Genomic DNA, 19,416 nt, shown 5'->3' with positions numbered 1-19,416 from the left:
TCGTTTTAAAAACCTTCATGTTAATAGATATATTTGACTGCCTCATGTGGTGCTATGCCTTTTAGAATTTAGGCACATATATTTTACAGCTCTTTAAGAATTTGTCATTTCCTCCTCACCTTAACTTTAAAACTGCCTCGAGTTGGGGGTGGTTATAAAGATGCTTACCTCAGTCATTTTTTTTTTTATACAAAGTTTCTGTATAGCAGGATTACAACATAAAGCAGCAAAATTCTCATGTTTCAATGTTACTTAGTGTATGCAATACAAAATCATGATACAGTGCTTGCAGAGCCAAAGTCTGTAAATTAATAAAGAAGACTTTATGACCCATGAACTCTTCTAGGCTCTTTCATACCCATTGGCTTTGTAAAATTTTTTGTAACTCCGTGTACTTTCAGTTAAAGAAATGAGACTGAAATTAATTGTTAAACTACAAGGTCTGGTTTGTGTGGTTTTGGGTTTTTTTTGAAGATGATTTTTTTAGGCTGCTACCAATTTTAATACAGAAATGTGTCCAGAAAGGATTTCCATATTCTCAAAATCTGCCTTTTGCCAGTCTTCAGCCTTCAAAAGAGGACTCGGGTCTTTTTTTTACTACTGAATCTCCTTTTTTTTTTAATATAACTTTCCTTAGTAAATACAAATTTCTTTGAAGTTGTTTATTAAAAGTTAAGTGATTCATTAGGAAAAAATCTTCCCTTTGAAAGGGGGTAGGGAAGTGAGCTAGTGTAGCTGTCAGTCCTCAAAGTCATGCTTTCTGCTGTACAATCTTAGAAAAAAATCTTAAACCTTATTTTATATTATGAGATTACATTAAAATTCCTTGTTTCATATGTCAAAAAACTTAGTCTATATAGAGGTATTTCTAATGTGTAGAAATACATAAGCAACATTTAGAAACGTGTCATTGCCTTGTCGTTCAGGGACATTTTGTCTCCAGTTGCATTTGACTCAGAATTGGATAGATCTTCTTAACCTTTTGTTACAAAACTATACTAGGAGGTGTTGAAATATTCCATGATAGTGTTTAAAAACAGATACTGAGCTTTTGAAAGCTGTAGCTCTGTTGATACAGAATTTGTATGCATCAGCAAGTTCAGTAAGACCCCAGTGAAGCCAGCTGGTATGCATTTGAGTTAGGTGTGATTGCAAATAGTATCTGGCATGTACGAAAAGAAGTTCCTACCTTTTTCTTTTATCCACTTTGAGCTTTGCGTATCAGAGAGGATGTATTTTTAAATGGGAATAGGCAAACAGTTTGTTAAATGGTAATGAAAATTTTCTGTTGCTTGCAAGTGTTTAATTACTCAGCCATAAAGCATCATAATGTAATGTTAAGTAAGTGACGTTGTCAAACTAATGTGCAACCATGTTCAATTAGCTCGGTTCTACTGTGAAAAATAAAAAGAATGTTGTTTACAGGATCCTTTCAAAGTCCTATTTGCTAAGCTAGTTGAGTAAATATATTCTCTTATTATTGTCTTGTTGGTATAATTGGTATTTATTTAGCAGTGGCTATGAGCTAAACAGTATTCCAGCCTGATTGTGTTCTCTCTGGTTGAATTTGCAAGGCTGACAACCTACAGCTGAGTTTGCCTTCACACTATAGGCATATTTATTCACAGATAATCTGTAGCATTACTGCAGTTTCCATAAAAATTGTTTTTGAGGGTAGAACCATCCTTCAATACATGGTGCAAACATATGTTTTAACATAATTTTGTTGGGTGTATTTTCTTTTAGATATCTTGTATCTCTGTTAAAAATGTTATTCTGTTAAGATTGTTCCTGGTTATTGCTTTTTCTCACACTATTTTCCAAATTTTTAGCTTGGAAGCCTCTTCTCGTATTACTGTTCATCTGAAGTCACTCAGGCAATATGGGATGGATATCTACAACAAGCAGATCCATTCTTTATTTATTTCTTAATGTTAATCATCCTTGTCAACGCAAAGTAAGTGTATAGTTAATTCTTCGGGACATTCCTTGCTGACACAGTTTTAATCCACTTTTGTTTCATTTTGGTTTTACTGACTTAATCTATGCCTGTGACTTTACTGTTTTCAGAGACGTTATCTTAGCACAAGAATCAGATAAAGAAGAAATGATAAGTAAGTACTTCTCTTATGTAGCTGCTAGTGAAATATTTACCATATAGTATAATCCTCATTGATTATTATTTTTAATTACTAAAGAACTGAATTATTATTTCCCTGTGATTTTCTCATTAATGAATCCCCTCACCAACTAATTCCTTTTTTACTGTTCTGCACTTGTTGCATTTTCCAGATTATCATCTTTGTATGCACTTGATTTGAGCCTCACTCCTTGTTCTTGTCTTACTCTCTTCTGTTTTTATAGAAATTACACTAAATTTCTTGTGAGCCTGTTTCACCTGCCTTTGTATTTTTTTTTACATGGCGTAATACAATATAATTAATAATCTCCTACTAGTTAAAAATGAGGGTGCTTGGAATTTTGCGTCTTTGCCATATACTGCAGAACTACACCCTTGTACCATCCTGGACATATAACAGTACTACTGATTAAGTACTCTGTTTTAGAGGATTCTCTTGGTCAGCCCTCTTTAGAAAAGGCAGCTGACTTAGTATTACAACTGAAAGCTAAAACTATACAGAGGTAAGAGTGTGGTAAAAAATAATTTGTGTAGAAGATTTGAACTTCTGGCAAATAGCATAGGTTTCCTATGGATAAGGAGTATTTCCTGTATCTTTTCATTCCACCTGGAGAGTGAATCAACATTCATGTTTAACCAATAAACTCAATTGTGTTATGCCTTATTAAAAATAAGTTACTTTATGATGTGAAAAGATGTGTGGTGCTTGTTTTCTACATCTGAAATAATGGTGCACTTACGTTGTTTGTATATCTCAGAATTCTTAGAAACTTCACCAGCCAATCTTGATTTAGAGGATATAGAAGATCTCTTCTCTTTGGCACAATATTACTGTAGCAAAACTCCAGCTTCTTTCAGGAAGGTAATAACAAAGTAATTTTGAAATTCTCTTCTTTTTGGTGACTTTAAGCTCCTGCTGACAGTAACTGAATATTTCATTGTGATGTGTTTTTAAACAATTTTTTCATGTTGTTACTCTGGCAGTATTTATTGTTAGGATCTTTGAAAGATAAGAAGGTTACATGTAACATGTTAGAGAGAAGCTTCCCTGCAATATTTTCACTTCATGACTGATGAACTTGTTTTGCAAACCAGGTTCTTGTAAGAACTGATGAAGCAAAAATGCCATACTGACACAATTGCGTTGTAGTAGACTGCACAGCAGTCCTAGCTGTACTTGCAACAGCAAACAGGAAAAAGTCACTTACTAGAGATAAAGCTGTCATCACCTGCACTGTTCTTGTAGTTCTTCCTTACTCAAGATATCTGACTTAAGTGAATTCATGAAATAAAAGTAATTGATAGTCATTACCTTTGGCTTGTATGTACTTTCTCTGATGTGTGTAGATAGGTATGTGAGATTTTGGGGTCGGAGGGGGAACAATAAAAAAACAAAAACCAGAGGTACTTCATTTTGGCATGGTCAGAGTGGTGAACAAGCGTGTTTGTAATGGAAGTTCAGGCCTTGCCCTGATTTTCAGAAAGAATTTCAGTTGATCAAAAATTTGATGACTGTGGACAAGATATGCGTGTATCGGGCTTAATGTTTGTGACATGGTAGGTATAGTTTTACTTTAAGCCTTCACATCTAAAGACAATGGCTTCAGTTAACTTTTTTTTCTTCTTGCCTTATTAGGACAACCACAGTCTTTTTGGCAGCAGCTTGCTGGGCCTCAAAGATGATGACACAGATTTGAGCCAGGCTCTCTGTCTAGCAGTTTCTGTGTCTGAGATTCTTCAAGCAAATCAGCAACAAGGAGTCAGTATACTGAATTACTCTTCCCCCCGCCTCCCCCCCCAATTTTATAGAAAAGGAAAAGAATCACTTACTACTTTGTGTATCACAACTATTTTTAAGTGCTAACAACACAGATGAATATTTGCTATTTCAGGAAAAAGTATTCTTGTCTTGAAGTTGTCTCCCTTGTAAATGATCGGCTAACTGCAACGGATTTGTGCTGTAGCAACTAGAGCTACATCACGGGAGAGCTTAATACAGCTGATTTGAATCTGAGGAGTGGGAGCTTAAAGTAATATCTCAGTAATTTGAATTCCTTTCCAAATGTAGCTGTTGTAGAGGAAAATTTAAAACCCACCACTCAGTACCTTTGAGAAGAATGCCATTATGAAATATCTGTCTTTTGTCAATGAAAGGTTTAAACAAACACAAAAAATCGATTCAGGCTATTTCTGTAGTAGTTAATTGCAGACATACTTAGATGCAGGGACTTCACTTAGAGTATTTAAGACCAATATATGGATAATAGTGTAACTAGATTACAGTGTTTCTTATTGACTACTGGCTTTTTGTAGCAGTTTCCAGGCCTCAGTTTCATTATGCGTACTTTTTTTTTTCCCTCCTAGTCCAAGTAAAGTTAAGCATCTGTTTATATCCTGTTTAAATCGGGGGAATATAAAGCTATCCTTATGTGCTGTGCTGAGTAGTAATGGACTGTTGGATTAGGACTTCAGTGTTGTCCCTTCTGATGTCTTGTTGATGTGTGCCCTCATATCCACTATATTTCTTCTCAGTAGAGGTGAAATGATTACACTGTGTGTATTGCACTCGGGTGATCCTTTCCAATGCACAAGCTGATGTGTTAATGGGAAATCACTATTAGAATAGTGTTGGTGGTCTGGTAACTGTAGAAGTTCAGATTAATCAAATGAAATAATATTTTCCAATAACTGTTAGCCTGTTTGAGGGGTTCCTGTAGTATTGGAGTTAGCATTAAAATATAATTTAATTATGTACTTGTCCATCAATAATTACATGATTTTAAAATTTTGTAACAGGCGAAATCTTTCTCTTTCAGGAAGGAGTAAGGTTCTTTGTAGTGGATTGTCGTCCTGCAGAGCAATACAATGCTGGGCATTTATCAACAGCATTTCATTTAGACTCAGATTTGGTTCGTATGCTTTTTGTTTCTTTACTGATTTTTTTGAATCATAAGTTAAATAGGAGGAGAGAGAAACCTCTGTCTTGAAAAATAAATTATCCTTAGTTTAGACTAGTCTGTGGACTGTAGTGTCTAGCTATGTGATGAGGTTTCAAAAGTTAGCTTCTCTAAAGTAGGTTGGTAGAACTATCATTTTACTGAGAAGTTTAGTCCTTAATGACATTAGAATTCGGGATTCCAGACTCCCTGTTCTTTGGTTGGAACTGGAAACCCATACAGGCTAAAGACTAGACATTGCTTGGAGGAGAAATCTCTTTTTAGCATCATAATTTCTAATGAAAGGTGTTGTTAATTTTAACAAGTAGCATTTTTTTTCTTTTCTTTTTTTCCTACAGCCTGCTTGTAAGGAGCATATGTCTTGAAAAGGATTTAGTTGCTCCTTTAAAATTTTTGCAGTACAATATGGGAGAGGAAGTGCATTAATTTTGGGACTGAGATGTACTACGGACTAATTACATCATTAAAGATTTTGCTGTAGTTTCCATTTGATTATGAATTGCTAACTGAACATTCAGTCATATTTTCCTCTGTTCTTTTTTCCCCAAATCACTTAGGCTTCAGCTGGCTTACAGTGTGTTCTTCACTTCTAGATTAACCCTCTACTATTTCACTTCAAGCAGTCTGTGGATGCTGCATGGAATGATTTCTATGTATATACCCCGTAAAAGGTTTTTTAGCTTTCTTAGTTAAGCTCAGTCCTGCATCTATTATCTTTACCTCTCTAAATAAAATGATGTATTATTCAGTATTATTTGCAGAAGTATAATTATATAGCCTGGAGAAAAGGAGGCTGAGGGGAGACCTTATCGCTCTCTACAACTACCTGAAAGGAGGTTGTGATAGGACAAGAGGAAGCAGCATCAAGTTGTGCCAGGGGAGGTTTAGATTGGATATTAGGAAAAATTTCTTCACCGAAAGGGTTGTCAAGTATTGGAACAGGCTGCCCAGCTAAGTAGTTGAGTCACCATCCGTGGAGATATTTAAAAGACTGGTGGAAATCGCACTTAGGGACATGGCTTAGTCATGCAGAGATGGCAGTGTTAGGTTTACAGTTGGACTCGATGATCTTAAGGGTCTTTTCCAACCTAAATGATTCTATGATTCTATGACACAGTGTTCTGGGTTTTAACTTAGATCAAGAATTATTTAGGAAAAAGCTTTCCCTATGGTATGTGGGTGTCCTGCTAGCCTTAATTAAATGTCATATTCAATAAAGTAGAAACAAGCATTATAAATTATTAAATAGTTTAAAAACCTATTATTATATGAAAAAAAGGTCCATGAAGACAATTCTTAAATTGGATGTGATTAGGTTGTATGTATTTAAATTACATATTGGAATTAACTTCTGCAGTTATGTGTCAGTTGATATGGTTAGGATCCTTCATGAACCATGCTGGGTGAATGTCGCTGGGTGAATGTCACCAGGTGCATCTCTGTTTTTAGAAGTTTAATGCCAGGAAAACATTGTAGGGAGTAATCTTTGAGACGAAAAGCCATTAATGGAACTTCAGTGCCTTTTATATGCTTGTATGTGCAAAGTACACACAATTTACTTTAGAGGAGGCAATAAGGAAAGCTCTTTGGAATCCATCTCATTTATAGGTAGTCTTAGATAGAGAAAGTAGTGAGATTTAGCACCTATGTTATAAAGTAGGCACATCTGGCTCTTGGAAAACCCCAGTTAAAATTCAAATTGACTTACTGATGGCTAGGTTTTGTACTTGTTACTTTGTACTTCGTCATTTAATCCAGTGTAAAGGCTAGATGATGAGAATTCCTCCTCCCCCTTCTCCCCCCCCAAATCCAGGTCAATATTTCCTTATTAATTTAAGTAAGTGCCTTCCCCACAAGAGCAGGTTAGAATTTCAGCTGTATTTAGAAAGTCTTTGTTTCTCCATTTCTTTCATATAGCAGCTCATTGTTTTTGCATGCGTAATAGGCCTTCAGGAGACCACAGCCTTAACTTTTTGAGAATACTAAGAATCCCAGGTATCTCCTTGTACTTCTGATTGTAATTTTTTTTCCAAATCTTGATAAGTAAATGAGAAAAGGCTTAGTGGGGAGACAACAAGAGGAGGACCTTACTGGCACCTAGAAATTCTAGGTGTTTTAAAGGGCTTCAAAACTGCAAAGTTTGAACATGTTGTGCTCAAGCATATGTAAATATGCAAATCAGTCCTTCTGCCATATTGCCAACTTAATGCAACATGAAAGTTGCAAAGACTTTTTCCACTATTATTTGGTGTCTGCAAAAATAAACTAACAAACGTTAGCTGCATTTCTTTCCTGGGGAGAGCAAGGTGGAGTGAGGAAGAAAAGGACCATTCTCAGTGTTCTTTACATAACATGAGGTCTGGGTCAGGCTGTCTTTTTTTTTTTTGTGTTCGTGTCTTGTACAGTGCTGATGTTGCCTTGTTTGTGCTCAACAAATTATAACCATTTTCGAAGTTTGTATCTCTTCACAAGTTGTGTTACAGTATGTTGGTGTCAAACAGCACTTTTTGTTTGTTCGTTCCACAGATGCTTCAAAACCCATCAGAATTTGCACAGTCTGTAAAATCCCTATTAGAAGCACAAAAGCAATCTATTGAGTCTGGCTCCATAGCTGGTGGGGAACATCTCTGCTTCATGGGAAGTGGCAGGGAAGAAGAAGATATGTATATGAACATGGTGCTAGCACACTTCTTACAGGTACAACTAAATTGCTGTTGATTTTAATAGCTGAAATAAAGTGTGTCTGCACATATCATTGATCCTAAATGGCAAAATATTTTCCCCTTAATCTTAACTGTTTTTTCCATTACTCAAGTTTGCAGTTTTTATGAAATTAACCCAAGTTTCATTACCGTGCTTGCAAAACTCATTCCACAGATTTTTGATTCAACCAAAAATGTCTCTTCTGTTGCAGAAAAATAAGGAGTATGTAAGCATTGCCAAAGGAGGATTTATGGGTAAGCTTATTAATAATGAGCTTTGCTTGAGAAAACTTGATATCTTAACACTATTGATATTTTTATTAGGCTTTGGCTAGAAATCAGCTAAATGAATAGCAAATAGGTCTCATTTGTCAGGTTTTTGTTTTGTGTAAGTCAACACTGTGCACTTGCACATTTGTGGTTAACTGTTACAGCTTACCCACATTTCTGAATGGTGAAAAATTAATACAGGAAGTGCGGAAATTCCCTCTTTCTTCTAACTTATCATTCTTGATGTTTAGCCTCTGTAGATTGCAGATCCGTATGAAGATGCTACTTCATAATTACTATTAATTGTTGTTGTGTTTTCTTAAATCTTCAATTCATAATTCTGCAGTTTATGTTGCTGGAATCAATCAGGCTCTGCAATGGCGGAGAGATCTGTGCTGCAATATGAGTATAGAGGCATTACTAGTCAATATGTGCAGTGTCATAACAGCTACCTTTAGGATCAAAGCAGTGATTTATTTTTAGTTGCTGCTGTATTTTAACTTTTCTTTACTAAAATAAAGATTATCCTAATGTCTTTGTACTACTGAAAGAAAAACCAGGGATTATTATAGCAGTATCTGAATTTATCTGTTTTATTAAATCATGTGGAGCAAAAATTGTTACTGATTAGTCTTGGATATACAGTATTTTCATCACCAGACTAATTCCAGTGTAGTTCTGAACGTTTTTTTTAATGGCTTGTTAACAGCCCTCCAGCAGCACTTAGCAGATATCAATGTGGAAGGACCAGAAAATGGATATGGCCACTGGATTGCTAGTACCTCAGGCTCAAGAAGTAGCATAAACTCCTCCGTTGATGTAAGTGAATTTTAAGCTCAAGTGGTGTAGTGGGATGGGAGCCCTAGATGTATGGAATTTTTTTCTTTATATTCCCCATTCTGTTCTGTAAAATGCATTACTGCAAGTCGTGATTGTTTTCGGCTATGTGTTTAATTTCAAACTATATTCACTGTCTAGTTGGAGGCGACCTAAACATTTTTATCCTCTTGAGAGGAAGAGCTTGTAGAGAAGAACTTGCTGTAGTCATTCTCCAGCAGAATATATGTAATGGACAATTCTTTTCCTGGCTCTTCTTCACTCTGGGAATAAATTACTCTAGAACTGGCATACAGTTTCATGGGAAGGCTCAAAATTGTCTCTTTTCTACAGCTGATATGTTGTACGTAGAATTTGACTTTTAATTTGTATACAGTTTATCATTAATAGAATGCCTTCCTCTCTACATTTTCATAGCAGAGTGCTCAGTAATAAGGTTTGTTAGGCTTGCTTTATTGGATCATCTTTACCTCAGACACATATCGTTGCTGTCATTTGACAGAACTCTAAAAGAATACTTAATGCTGTAATTAATGTTCTACCGAGTGCTGAAAAGTAGATTACTATTTTGTAGTCTGTTTCCTTTCTTAACGAACTAGAGATGAAATAACATTATTTTTATATGATTAATCCTGAGAGGAGTTACTTTTACAGGGCGATTCTCCTAACGGTTCAAGTGATGGAAAAGGAGTAAAGTCCCTGGTGAATAAAATGACGGTTGCTTTGAAGACTAAATCTGTCAATGTGAAAGAAAAAGTTATTAGTTTTATTGAAAATACATCTACTCCAGTGGACAGGTGCGTCATTTATATCTCACTGTGAATTAGCAGTGAGGAATGACTTCCTATTTCAGGTGGCTATTTGTAAATGTGAAGACTGTGGTAATTAGGAAAAAAAGTTTATTTTCCAGTTTCAGCTTTTAGATTTCCTACCCCTACCCTCCTCACAATTTTATCATGACACAGTAAGCCTACTGTGCTGCCTTAGCATTGCAAGGCTAGTGTGAGCAGCCTTTTCTCTTGAATATTTATCTAGAATTTGTCACTGCATGGTTAGTGTGACTTCTTATAATGTGTCGGTTCTGTATTCAGTCTAAAAGTCAAGAATGATTTCACTTTTATTTCAGTTCCTCCCCGTCCTGACTCTAACAGAATGCATGAATGACAGAAGGATTCTGGACGGGGTTTTTTGTTTGTTTGGTTTTGGTTGTTTTACTGCCCCATCTTGTCAAGCTGAAGTTAACTTTTTTGAAGATCTTGATTTTTCAAGTCCTGATGTGAAGCTGCTTTTCAAACCCAGAATCCACTCTTGTTCATTTTTTTTATCTTCAAGTAGAGCTGGGAATGAGAATGTGCAAGCATGTTAAAAGACACTTTCAAAGTTGGAAGTCATCATTCCAAATACTTATCTTAACTAGATAAAAGAATAACAGCTTTCATCTGTCAAAGCTTTAATTGAATAACCTGTTTTAGAGTTCTTGAAAATGCAGCCTTTGGAGTTGCATGTTGCTAAGACATTGGTATTCAGGAATCTTATAGAGCTAGTGTTTGTTTGATAGCAGGATTTAACATATGTGCCAAATGAACAGTAGTTCTTAGTAGTCTTGTACCTAATCAAAAGGTAGAGATTGTTGCTTCTTTTTGTGTTAGAAAATTTTTTTTAATTATTATTGTTATTTCACAATTAGAGGTAAAAAATTCTTAAATAGCACTTGGTAGTAGCTTTTTTGCATGTGAAGAATTCGAATAAGGTTTATATGTAAGCCATACATAGCATGAAAAATGCATCTTTTAGTAGAATTTTTACAAATATTTCTCTACTTCATGGCTAGCTGTCATGAAGCATTGCTTTCATTTATAAGCATCCTCCCTGAAGAAGATACATTGCCAATATAGAGCATTTCAGTTATTTATCTAGATTTTTCCTTTAAACTTTTTTTTTTTAATTCTTTTGTTCTGTCCTCTGCCCCAATGTACTATAGAATACCTTTCATTATTCCCTGGCCAGACAGAGCAAGCCTGGAGCGGTAAGCTTGATAATTAAGCAGTCTGACTAAAACCACCTTTGTTGTATTTAGCATGGCATCGCAATATTTGTAAGCATTGGTTACACTGACAAAATTGCTCACATATTTTTATATTAATTTAGGGTTTTTGAATATATTAAAGCTATTGGTTTTTACAAGTACTGGTCAGGGGACTAGAGGAAGAAAAAGAATGTATTGGCAGTGCTTTCTTCTCTTAGTTTCTGCTTTGTTATTTCTATTCTCTTCCTTACTATTGCTTTTTATGGAATTTTTTTTTTTACTTGTAATTTCCTATATACATTTTATTAGTGACTTGTGCTAGTGAAAGACACCAGGAGCAATTACTGAACAAATTATGGCTTAGAGTTTTAACAGGAGAGACTACAACTATGAAAAGGACTTGTTATGAACAGTTCATAAACCGTCATCAGAGCTTAGATATAACAGGGAACCCATACTGAAATTCTGTCTGGAAATCTGGAAATTTTATGCTTCTCATCACATGGTGATAGAACATGCTGATAGAAACAGAGGTGCTCATTACTGGGAAAAGAGAAATGCTGAGTTAATAAGTAAATATGCCTTGCAACTCTCCGTCATCTTGTTCACATAACTACTGTGTTTCACACAAATGTGGAGTACCTTCACATTTGTCTCAGATCTATTGCCTTATAATTATTTCAGAAATAAAAATTGTGAATTGAGGTTACATAAAATTACTTGTGATAAATGAAGGACAGCTCATGCATAATCAGTTTGGAACTTTGGTTATACTTTTCTGTGTTATAGCTTTTGACCCTCATAGACTGAAAAGCATGAAGATTGGTGCTGGAAGAATTAATGAAGATTTAAAATGCTGTTTGGGTTTTCAAGGATTTTGGACCAATTCTTCTTTCAAGTAGTGTGCACATAATTTTGAGATAGGATTTACCCATAAGCATTACAGAACAGTGTTGTGTGAGCAAAACCAATAGTAATATTAACCAGTGGTCTTTAGGAAAAAAAAAAAAGTGGGAATATCCCAATAACACATAATATATTTTTGTTAATTTAGAAATCCTAAAGATCATGGGGATTTCTCCCCATATTTTGTTGATCAGTTTTTAGAATATGGTAAGAAAATTCCAACTTAAAACATTTGGTGACTGTGTTCAATAACTGAAAGACACTTCAATCTGTATTTGTAACCAAGAAGTTTTGATATATTGAGATTATACTTCGGTTATTTTACTTGCTCCTTTCACTCATATTGCTTATCTTCTTTCATTGGGAAGATGCAATAATAAATTTGCTCACACTATGGATCACTAGACTATTCTCTTAAAATTGCAGCTCTTAAAAACCTGGAATGGCATTCTTTTCCCATCCATTCAATTAGATCCACTTTGTGTTTATCATCAATATATTTCATTTTGCAGGTTTGCCACTAAAGGGAATTGCGTTCAATTTGTAACAATGTAATGATGGCCTTCCCTGCAAACAGATTAAAGGAAATCCATTTCTAGTTTAAGATGTTACCAGGTTTTTATAAAGTAGCTTTTACTTTCTCTTGTCTTAACTAACTTTGATCTATAAACACCAATGAGATCTTCTCTTAAATCCTCTCTGTGTAATTCAATTTGACACTATTTAAATGTGCTTCTTCTTACTCAATTGGTTATGTATTACTAAAGCATATTTACAAAAGCCTCCATATAGAAGCACTGCCCTCTTGAATTGTCAGTGTCATTGATGCTTATTGTCTTAAACACTAATGAGCATGTTTTTGTACGTTTATTTTTCATTTCATTGTAGAATGCATTTCTGTTTTTTTTCCTATTAAACATTTCCTTGTTTTGTCTACATTAGTAAAATTTAGCCATAGAAAATGTAGGTTTCTTTTTTAACTTTCAAATATGCTTTCAGATATACATAAGTACTAGCATTCATTTATATATTACTAAAGAGGTTGCCTTTCCAACTTGGTGCTACAGTAGCATGTAAACTGGAGTTTGTGAATATACTTAAAACAGGAACCAGGGCTTATGGTTTATAGGAAACATGAATACACATTATGAGGAGGGAGGTTATAGAAATTGAAATGGGGGAAGGGGACAGGCGTGTTTTGGTTTTGTTTTGTTTTTTTGAACTCCTACATGTTGCCAGTTCTAAAGGCTAAAATCATGAACTGTTGATTTTTTTCAGCAATTACCTGTTTTGTGGCTTTCTGAACCTTTAGGTGTTCTCATATTTTTCAGGTATTCTCAGCAGTTGAGGGCCAGAACTTTTAACAGGACGGCTGTGACCATGTAATCACAGCACTCTGAGCTGGAGCTTTAAAATGTCTCGGGATTTGCAACTGTTACTGTCAAACGTTAAGACTCAGTTATGTGTGTTTGTGTCATTTAACATGATCTGTAGAAATAGATTTAAATGTGATTTTTGAGGTCAATATCTATGTAGAAATCCCAGTGATGCTGGGATTTTAGCAGTAGGAATTGCTTGACCAAAGATTTCAGGATTTGGCTCATGCGGGAGAAAGTAATGGACAGAAAGTCAGAGTTCACACTACAGTGGATGGTTTATAATAACCCCACTTTGAAGTGCTTAAGGTATTTTGTTATCTTTTGAGGAATTAACCAGAAAAACGAGCTTCCAGACGTGTTTGTTAATAGCCTTCATTTTTTTCCTCCATCCCAATTTGGCATCCTTGTAAAGCTGCCCTGACTGTCCAGAAATATTTCAGTTTCATGCTGGAAACTTCATAGCATGTTGTCAGTTTTCAGGTCTCTAATGTGTTTTTGTCATTTGAGAATGTGACGGGAAGTTCTTTTTAAAACGAAGTATTTCTTTTCACTTCATTTGTTACAACAGTCAGCCTTGCCAAGTAACTGAAATACATGCTTTCACTAACCAGATTGCTTGATGGGTCAGTCACAGCTTCCTTGCAGGGAGCTCATGAAATTCTCTTGTCCTTCTCAGTTGCACAGGTGTGTTTACATTTTGCTGATATGTTATTGTAGGAGTCATACCATCAGTTTGAAAGTTACTTTTCTTCTCCCATCCCATGTCCTCTCCTGCCCTTTTCATTGCCAACAGACATGTCAGCAGCAGTGACAGAGTAGGAAAACCCTACCGTGGTGTGAAACCAGTATTCAGCATCGGAGATGAAGAAGAATACGATACTGGTACAGTAGAAGATTTTCCTCTTACCTAGATTAGCTTATGTAGACAAAATTATTAAGTTTGGCTAAATCATAAGATTGTATTTTATATCTTTGTCTTACAATGTGACATTTTTTCTAACTATTATCATTGATCGTGTTTGTTATGGTGGTGCTTAGGACCAACCAAGAAAGAAACACTCTTTTCAAATACATAGTAGCAGACTAAATAAAAAAGATTTTGTGGTAGGCACCAAACAGCCAACAGGAAGAAATGGAAATAGATGGGTTTAGTGGATCCTTCGTGTTCACTTACTATTTCTGTAGTAAAGGTCTGGTTTTCTGCACTGGTCTTGTACATGTAAACCTGCAATTGTACCGCTATTACTCACGACAGTAAGAAAAATGTAAAGGACCTAGTTTGACTGATAGATCTCAGGTTGAATTTCTAGTATTGGCAGTTAGTATAATGATCTGAATTTCTGAAAATGTAGTTGGAGCTAGACTTAAGATGGCTGATGTGTGCACACCTCTCCAGTGCTTGGGACTTTGCTTTTTAGCATTGAATCTATTAATAATTGATTCATCTCTTGATATGCATGCAGAATGCTGTAGAAAAAATGTGCAATTTTTATTTAATTTTTTTATCTAGTTGAAAAATTACAGGCAAAACTGGAATGCCACACTTTTCACAAAGGTTTTTTTTTTGAGAGCAGTGCTAACGTTAGAATAGTGCAGACCTACTGCTGTCCTTGTTTTGTTCTGGTAGCGTTAGCTTACTGCCAGCCATCATCATCTCACAAGTAACCATTCTGTGACCAAAAGGCATACTCAGCTTCCGTGTGAGAAACAAATAACTAGACTAAGAATCTTTGACCTGCAAAAGAAATAATTTAGGAAGATTAATGAGAGAGATTCATGGGATCTAGAGTTGTTTAAATAAGATTGATGACAAACAGTTGATCATTGTTTGTCTGCTATAAGAATTAGGAAGGAGCGAAATGAAACTATCAGGCAGAAGCTTTAACGCTACCAAGATACTTCCCCAAATGCCATGTAACTAAGTTTACACAGTTCTTTTGAGCATCCATAATAGTGTTTGACAAAGTCTATGTGGTTTCAGAAAACCAGGTCCTCAAAGACGAATTGTCTAGAACATATTTTCAGTAATGGTTGCTTGCTAATTTCTATTTACATTTGCTTTTAAAAGCACTATTAGACTTAGTAAGTAAGCAGAATCGCTGCAATGATTTGAATAAGCAAAACCAACACATATGAAGTGAAATATATGTTATTTTGATACAGAAGAATGCAAAAAGTGAACCTGTTTCTGTACAATTGTTGTTGTGAAGTTTTAGTGGGTTTTTTGTAGTAAATAATTGCAATCAGCTGTAATAATTGCAACCTGCTCTAGGTGGCCCTGCTTGAGTAGGAGAGTTGGACCAGATGACCTCCAGAGGTCCCTTCCATCCTCAGCCATTCTGTGATTCTGTGAAATGAGAATGGATTTTGTTCCATTCCTTTCAATTTCATAATGTATTTTTTTCAGTGAAAACCTTTTCAAAAGTGTGGCTATAATTCTGAATTGCTTTGAAATAAATAGTTTAACAAAGTGTAGAAAACTGGCTTTGAAAAAGATACTTTAAAGAGGTGTCCTTTGAAGTTATTTCTGGGAGTAATTTCTATGCATTTAATATAGTTCATTGTTTTAGATAACTAGGTTGCTCTAAATTCTTCTAATGTAGCACCAAATTACCATGTAAACATAATCACTATATTTAGACATAAAAACAGTATGTTGCAACTAAGTGATAACACTTGCAGGAGTTTCAGGTGTTTCACAGAGGTCTGTGCTGAAAATTTCGGTTTTGAGTATGTTCTTAAATGTCCTTAGGAAAGGAGATGAACCTGAAGACAACAATTTTTGCTAATGATCCAAGGTTATTCAAGGTAGGAAGGACAGACTGAAGAATTGAAGGAGTCTTTTGCTAGTCTGAGTGACTGGGCAATAAAACGGTACATGGAATTCAGTATGAATTAATGTGAGGCAAGAAAGATGTGGAAAAAAAACAGTTCTAGTTTCAGGTACAAAATGGTAGACTGATTTGGCTGTGTCCAGGAGCAGTAGGTTTGTAATAAGTACGTGCTCATTAGCAGTCAGAAAAGCAAATCAAATGCTAGGAATTAGAAGGAAAGGAACAGAGAATAAAACAGGTCATTATGTCACTGTATAAACCTATGGTTCATCCACACATTGAATATTGTGTGTCTTGATCCTCTACCTCAGAAACAATATGTTTTGAACAGGATAAGGTTCAGAGAGGGATAAGAAGGGTAAGGAAAGATGTGAAATGGCTTTCACAACGGCATAACTGGATATTAGAACTTTTGTTATGTGAAATAGGCAATTTACGGGAGGAAAAGTGGCCCACAAAAGTAATTCCTGGCCTGGAAAGGGATCAACAGATGTATATTTCTTCTTGTACAGGAAACTAGAAGCCACAAGAGGAGGCTTTCCTGGAATGTAGTTGACATGGTTTTGGTACTCCTTGCTAAAAAACAGTGGTGTTGTAGATGCAAAAAGTTTACATGGCTTCAAGGAAAGTCTGGACAAGTCCATGCAAAAGAGATCTATTAAACTTTATTGAATGGACAAATCAGACCAGCCTAAGAAATCCCCTGAGCTGAAAATAGTTGTCTGCTGAGAGAGAATTAAAACAGAAATATCAGATATGCATGCCTTTTTCTTTCTTCCCTCTGAACAGTTGTTTATGGCTAGGTGGACCTTGGTTTGAACCAGTGTAGCTACTATGGGTTTAAGTGAGTTGAAAAGTTGTCTGATTTTGCGTGAAAATCTTTTTTCTTTTTTTTTTTTTTATTTTTTACCCCCTCCCTTCAAAACAGATGAAATTGATAGCTCCTCAATGTCAGATGATGATCGAAAAGAGGTTGTCAACATCCAAACATGGATAAATAAACCTGATGTGAAGTATAACTTCCCCTGTAACGAAGTAAAAGAAAATGGACATATGTTCCCCAGGTACTGGAATTAGTCCTAAGCGTAATGAAAAATGTCTGTCTTGATACACATTTAAAAAAAAAAATATTGGGCAATTAAGTTATTCTTTATATTAAATTAGGAAATGAAGGTGCGACACAACCTAGAACAAAATGTCACCACTATATTTGCATTCTTATATTTCCAGTGTTACAGAATGATAAATATGTACAAAACCTAGTATGAAGTTTTGCTTTGCAAAACAAGATAGTAAGAAAAATATTCTCAGTATACATAGGCTTATTTTTCAAGACCAGGTAGACCCAAGTACCTGTGGCTCCAGTTTTTCTTGTCTACTTGTCTGTGTGCCTTGCACTACGCACCCATCTTGCCCCTAAGATTCAGTGACCTTGTTAATCCTGCAAGAGCAGAACATGATGCTTGCTGTATTTTGGCTTCCCCAAAGAGTACAAATCCTGTTGAATCTGGATAACCGACCATTATGATGGGGTTTCTCTTGCATCGTGGTCTGTTCTTGTCTTTTATTATTAATTTTATTTTCCCATTAGATTTATTTTATATGGTGTATGATTAGTAATCTGTCATAGTATGATTTTTCAAACTGAGTTGGAACTCAGCTAATGTGTTTCCATCACTAGTTGAACATGCATTCCTTCCATGAAGAAGGCAAAAGTGGGTCTTGAACTAAGCTGGCAGGTCAGCATCTCCACATTAGTGCTTGTACAGTGATTGACAATCATGGAGTGCCAGCATGTCCTTTTAACTTAGGTCTGATGCTCCCCATATAGAGTTGCTGCTCTATAGATGGAGGAATGGGGTTGGGGTATGATGGAAGGATGAAAGAGAAGAGGCTGGAGGCATTTTCCCTGCTCTGTGCGTGGCCTGACACATTACTTGTGGTTGTGATCTTTGATAGCACTCATGGCTGTTGTGTTGAGGTGATGATGTTAACTGCTAACTCTGGTTTTGTATGCTGTTGAGGATGCCATGCTTGTTTTCAAAACCGGCTATGATACTTCGTATTTTCCTTGAGTACTGTATTTTGTAGACCTTTCTAAATTACAGATTTTAAAAGTATTAAATCTGTTTCTTAGATTTGGGAAGTTTTATCTAGCTCTCTCCGTGTAGTTTATTTGTAGAATTTAGCTTTCTAAATAGCTATTATTTAGTTCAAATTTAATTTGTATTTTTCTTTTCCTTCAAGTCATCTCCTAGTAACAGCAACTCATATGTACTGTTTGAGAGAGATTCCATCGCGAAAGGGACTGGCTTACATACAGTCTCGACAGGCACTCAACTCTGTAGTCAAAATCACATCCAAGAAGAAACACCCAGAACTGATCACCTTTAAATATGGAAATAGCAATACTTCAGGCATAGAAGTTTTGGCAGTTGAAAGGTAAGCCATCTTAGTAGCAGAGATGTAAGTAGTGATGATATACAGAATGCTGTCAACTGGAAATCAGGGGCATGCTGTAATTCACAGAATTGAGTTCAAAAGTAATAGTTTTTATTTAGGAAAAGATAATTCAGATATGAACTAGAAAAAAGATCTGCCAGCAGAATGAGGAGAGTTTACAGGACCCAGCAGAGAGGAACTTCATGGTCTGCACTGACAGTTGTTGGGGATGGGATGTGTGCAAGTGTTTTCTTTTTGTAATATGTCTTAAATGAAAATGAAGTGGACACCTGTCTGCAGCCTGAAGTATGGATTTGTGAAGAGTGGGTTTAAGAGAGTCGTCATTCTTCTGTGGTATCTTTTTTGAGAGATCTCACTCTTCCTATGCATTGTACAAGGAGTCCAGAAGCCTAACCTCAAAACTCTGAACCCCTGAAACCTGGTTCCTGAAAGTTAGGTATTGCCATGCTTAGCATTTGCATGCTTAAGACTAGGGGGAAGTCAGAGGGATGGGTGTATCGGGCTTTTTTCCACTGGTGTAGCCTGTTGTTTCTTGGCACTGTTTTAACAAAGTTGCTGACATGAGTTGGACGTTTTCTCGTCCTCTTCCTTGGGGAGAACTGTGTGCAGTGGGTCCTCTGTTTTCGCAAGAAGTGGGAGATGAGTTTCCTAGCTAACTAGGGAAGTTCTATGCCTGTTGGCTGCTTAGAATGAAATTAGTTTGGTAGTAGGTCAGACAAAGATAAATTAAAATGTTGCAGAGAACTTTGCTGCTTGTTGAATTACTTCGTCACCATCTTGTTGTCTGGAGCAAACCCAGAAGAGAAGGGATCATAAATAATCTAGAGCTATCTATAGTAATTAAAAAAAAAAACCAAAAAAACAAAAAACCAACAACCGAGGACTGCCATGCTTCAGTCAGA

At 35.7% G+C, this 19,416-nt stretch overlaps 1 protein-coding gene across 2 annotated transcripts in view; it reads left to right on the top strand.

Annotated features, from left to right (window-relative positions):
* The window catches only part of TBC1D23 (TBC1 domain family member 23), a 37,636-nt gene that overhangs the window by 16,455 nt on the left and 1,765 nt on the right, over positions 1-19,416 (top strand). Inside the window, exons 6-18 of one of the 2 annotated variants that reach the window (XM_050901024.1) lie at positions 1,833-1,957; positions 2,071-2,114; positions 2,899-3,002; positions 3,777-3,899; positions 4,957-5,049; positions 7,624-7,794; positions 8,012-8,054; positions 8,779-8,888; positions 9,561-9,703; positions 10,888-10,932; positions 14,011-14,099; positions 16,980-17,115; positions 18,299-18,493. In XM_050901024.1, coding sequence (XP_050756981.1) covers positions 1,833-1,957; positions 2,071-2,114; positions 2,899-3,002; positions 3,777-3,899; positions 4,957-5,049; positions 7,624-7,794; positions 8,012-8,054; positions 8,779-8,888; positions 9,561-9,703; positions 10,888-10,932; positions 14,011-14,099; positions 16,980-17,115; positions 18,299-18,493 — 1,421 coding nt within the window. The remainder of the gene's footprint in view (positions 1-1,832; positions 1,958-2,070; positions 2,115-2,898; positions 3,003-3,776; positions 3,900-4,956; positions 5,050-7,623; positions 7,795-8,011; positions 8,055-8,778; positions 8,889-9,560; positions 9,704-10,887; positions 10,933-14,010; positions 14,100-16,979; positions 17,116-18,298; positions 18,494-19,416) is intronic. The other variant, XM_050901018.1, reaches the window with a different exon arrangement.

The sequence above is a fragment of the Gymnogyps californianus genome, chromosome 1 (assembly GCF_018139145.2).
Source record: "Gymnogyps californianus isolate 813 chromosome 1, ASM1813914v2, whole genome shotgun sequence".
NCBI classification, from domain to species: domain Eukaryota; kingdom Metazoa; phylum Chordata; class Aves; order Accipitriformes; family Cathartidae; genus Gymnogyps; species Gymnogyps californianus.
Note: the sequence above shows the minus strand (reverse complement) of the source record. Positions and strands in the feature narration are given on the sequence as shown.